Below are 3,004 nucleotides of genomic sequence, written 5' to 3' on the forward strand. Positions count from 1 at the left end.
AACACTTGGTAAAAAACACATCCCCAGGCCTAGCCTAGTGGATATATTATTCTGGATATGTAATTTAACAAATACCCCATGAAATGCTCATAATCAGGCAAATTTAGAAACCCTACATCCTTAATTTGCATCCTCAGAGCCTCCGGGACACTGGGAAGTTCAACTGGGGCCCGCAGGAGACTGGTAAGCCTGGTAGCATAGGGTTTATTCCATCATGTAGGAAAATCCTAGGAGTGAACTATAAGTTGGAATAAACATTGGAAAGTCTTTAGAGCTTGAGACCAAAGCAGGAACTTAGGATCTTTTTACTCTTTCTACACCAAGGATGGTTTCAAACATACACCCCTGGGCTACAGATTCCATCCCAAATTTGGGGTTTCCATAAGTGTTAGCTGGGAGTCATACAGTTCTTTGAAAGAAGTAACATAGAATCTGGATCTTCTGAGGACTGAATTCTTTGCATAAACACTAAAATCATTTGGGGTGCATATCTTTTATTAGGGAAGATTCTATTTTCACATTAAAAAGTCAGCTCAATCCCAGATCTATGTCAGGTAACTGTTCTGTAGTGTGAGCTATGTCATTATAGAGGCTTGAGAGGGGAGAACAGAACTCTGACACATAAGCCTCAACTCATGACAAGTCTTTGGCTTCTTGGATCAACTATATATAAGATATACAAGATATTACTCTTTCTATCTGAGGGCCCAGGGAAATCGAAACATGTCTGAGAATTCTAATAGAAGCTCACCAGAGCTGGTGAATCCTGACCCCACCACATACACTATTTATTCATGTGAGACCACAATTTCCATTCCTCTTAAAATCTGCCAACTTGATGGGATAATATGAGGAATAAATAGAATTATACAAAAGTTAGGCCCTGATAAAAATCAGTCTAAAATTGTTGAAAACTCAAATGGTGGTCCATGAGAGAGTCAAAATTGGAGGGTAACAAAATTTTGAGGGGAAAATGCCTTTTGTAGGTCTGAAAAATAAAAAGAAGTTTAAAAACTGTTATCTCTAACAGAGTTTTCTTTAACATGAAGGATAGTCATGCTACTGATGTTTATTTGGTAAGTAAGCTAAATACTTAAGCATTTTTTCCCCTAATGGCTTTAGAAATGATCTCCTTCCTAAAAAAAAAAAAAAAAAAAAAAAAAAGTTTAAAGGTAAACCTTTAAAGGGTAAGACAGTAAAGTTATATAGATGGAAATGCACTTTATTCAGTGCACACTGACAGTTTTTTTCACTTCCATTCATAATTAAAGTAAAAAAAAACCTGTTGCGAGTATTTTTTATGCTTTACTTAGAAAAAAATATTGAATTTCAAGACCCCTAAAGTTATTAATGAAAGCTTATATTCCTTATTAGTATATATATACATATATACATACATATGTATATATTTGAACTACTCAAAGCAATTTTATACAAACCACTCAAAACAATTTTAAGAGCTGTTCTTTTCTGTATTTAAAATTGTCCTTTCAAATATTTAGAAGTTCCGCAGGTGGTGGCTTTAAAGGAATTTTTCCCAGAGTAAATTTCTTGGACTGAAATTGTTCTAGTTCTTCTGCTGTTAATTGATCCCTGGGTGTGAATAATTCATTATCTGTTGTGGTGCTGCCATTTGAGACTGGGAGAGAGGTGGATATGCTACTATTTCCAAAGGTGTCACTAGATGACTTGGAAAAAGCAGTGTGAGAATGTGAGCCTAGACTACCAAAACCAGCCACAGAAGTGCCACTTCCAAAGGCTGGGGCCCCTGGAGCTCCAAAAGAGCCTGCTGCCATGGAAGCTGGAAATCCTGAAAATCCAGGTGATCCAAAACCAGAAGCTGCAGGACTTTTAAAAGAAAATGAAGCAGCAGATGTGACTGCAGGTTTCCCAAATCCAAACGTTGGAACAGAAGTAGTGATGGCAGAACTGGCAGAGGATGCAGCTCCAAATGCTGGAGTATTCCCGAACACAGGAGGACTTCCAGAAGGGGCAGAGGCAAATCCAGAGCTTGGTTTAAAACTAAAATTCTGAGCATTAGCACTGCTGCTGTTATTCACTGGAAAACCTACAAAAACCAGAAAAAGGAAAAAATAACCTATTATAGTCAGAAAATGTAGCCATATTAACCACCCCTCCCTTTTTTTCTTATTTCTGCCACATTTGAATGTTGAGAAGCTTATTGGGTGGAAGGAAAAGTGAAAATAAGAAGCTAGAACAAACCCGCTAAACCCTGTTGTCCTTTCTGCTGTACTGATCTCATTTATCATCCTCACTCATGGAGACAGCTTTGAGAAACCTCTGGGATTAGGGGGTGGACTTTCACTTTCTGCCTCAACTCCAAATAAATCAGCTACATCCATTATCAAAGAAGTAACTCTTTCCTTAGCTATATTCGTTTAAGCAAATGTAGAGTGGACACTTCATCTCAGTTTCCTCCTGTATAAATGGAGTGATTCTCAAGCCCCTTCCAGCTCTCAACTAAGATGAATCTGATGAAATCCTACTCTAATAATTGACATCTCTAGTTTTTGGCTAAAATTTTTCCTGAGTTGCCATTTTTATTTTTATACTTTTTATGACCATTCAAACTCCTCAGTCCTAATTTGCCTTTTTGTCTCTGAGAACCACTGGGTTACCTCGTATCCTAACTTAAAACAATTTTTCTTTTAAACTAAAAAAAAACAACAACAAAGTGACGCAGTGTTGTCACTTGAGAATACTATACTATTATACACAGTCAGAATAAGGTCCTCAAGGTGCTGCTACCATAGCTATTATGTATTCCTATAAAACTTTTGAAAACCCATTCCTAAAATATACTTTGAAAGCCTGAGCCATAGGGTCTTTCAAAAAAACGTGCCCAGTCTGACCCCTATTTTACAAATGACTGATGAGCCAAATTCTTTGAAGCTCCGTTATAGAAGGTAGGAGAATCTGCAAGGATGATTTAAAAATCACTTAAAGGGAGGGAGGAAGATGGTGGAGGAGTAGGAGATCATAG

General features: G+C 37.3%; 1 protein-coding gene across 6 annotated transcripts in view; it reads right to left on the reverse strand.

Moving 5' to 3' along the window:
- Window positions 1–1,285: 1,285 nt before the first annotated feature.
- Window positions 1,286–3,004, reverse strand: part of NUP42 (nucleoporin 42) — a 23,359-nt gene continuing 21,640 nt past the window's right edge. For all 6 annotated transcript variants that reach the window (XM_081800405.1, XM_081800410.1, XM_081800409.1 and 3 more), the window contains one exon: window positions 1,286–2,068. In XM_081800405.1, the coding sequence (XP_081656531.1) occupies window positions 1,491–2,068 (578 nt within the window). In that variant the 3' untranslated portion in view covers window positions 1,286–1,490. The remainder of the gene's footprint in view (window positions 2,069–3,004) is intronic.

The sequence above is a fragment of the Leptonychotes weddellii genome, chromosome 12 (genome assembly GCF_054177405.1).
Source record: "Leptonychotes weddellii isolate Sample4059 chromosome 12, ASM5417740v2, whole genome shotgun sequence".
Taxonomy (NCBI): domain Eukaryota; kingdom Metazoa; phylum Chordata; class Mammalia; order Carnivora; family Phocidae; genus Leptonychotes; species Leptonychotes weddellii.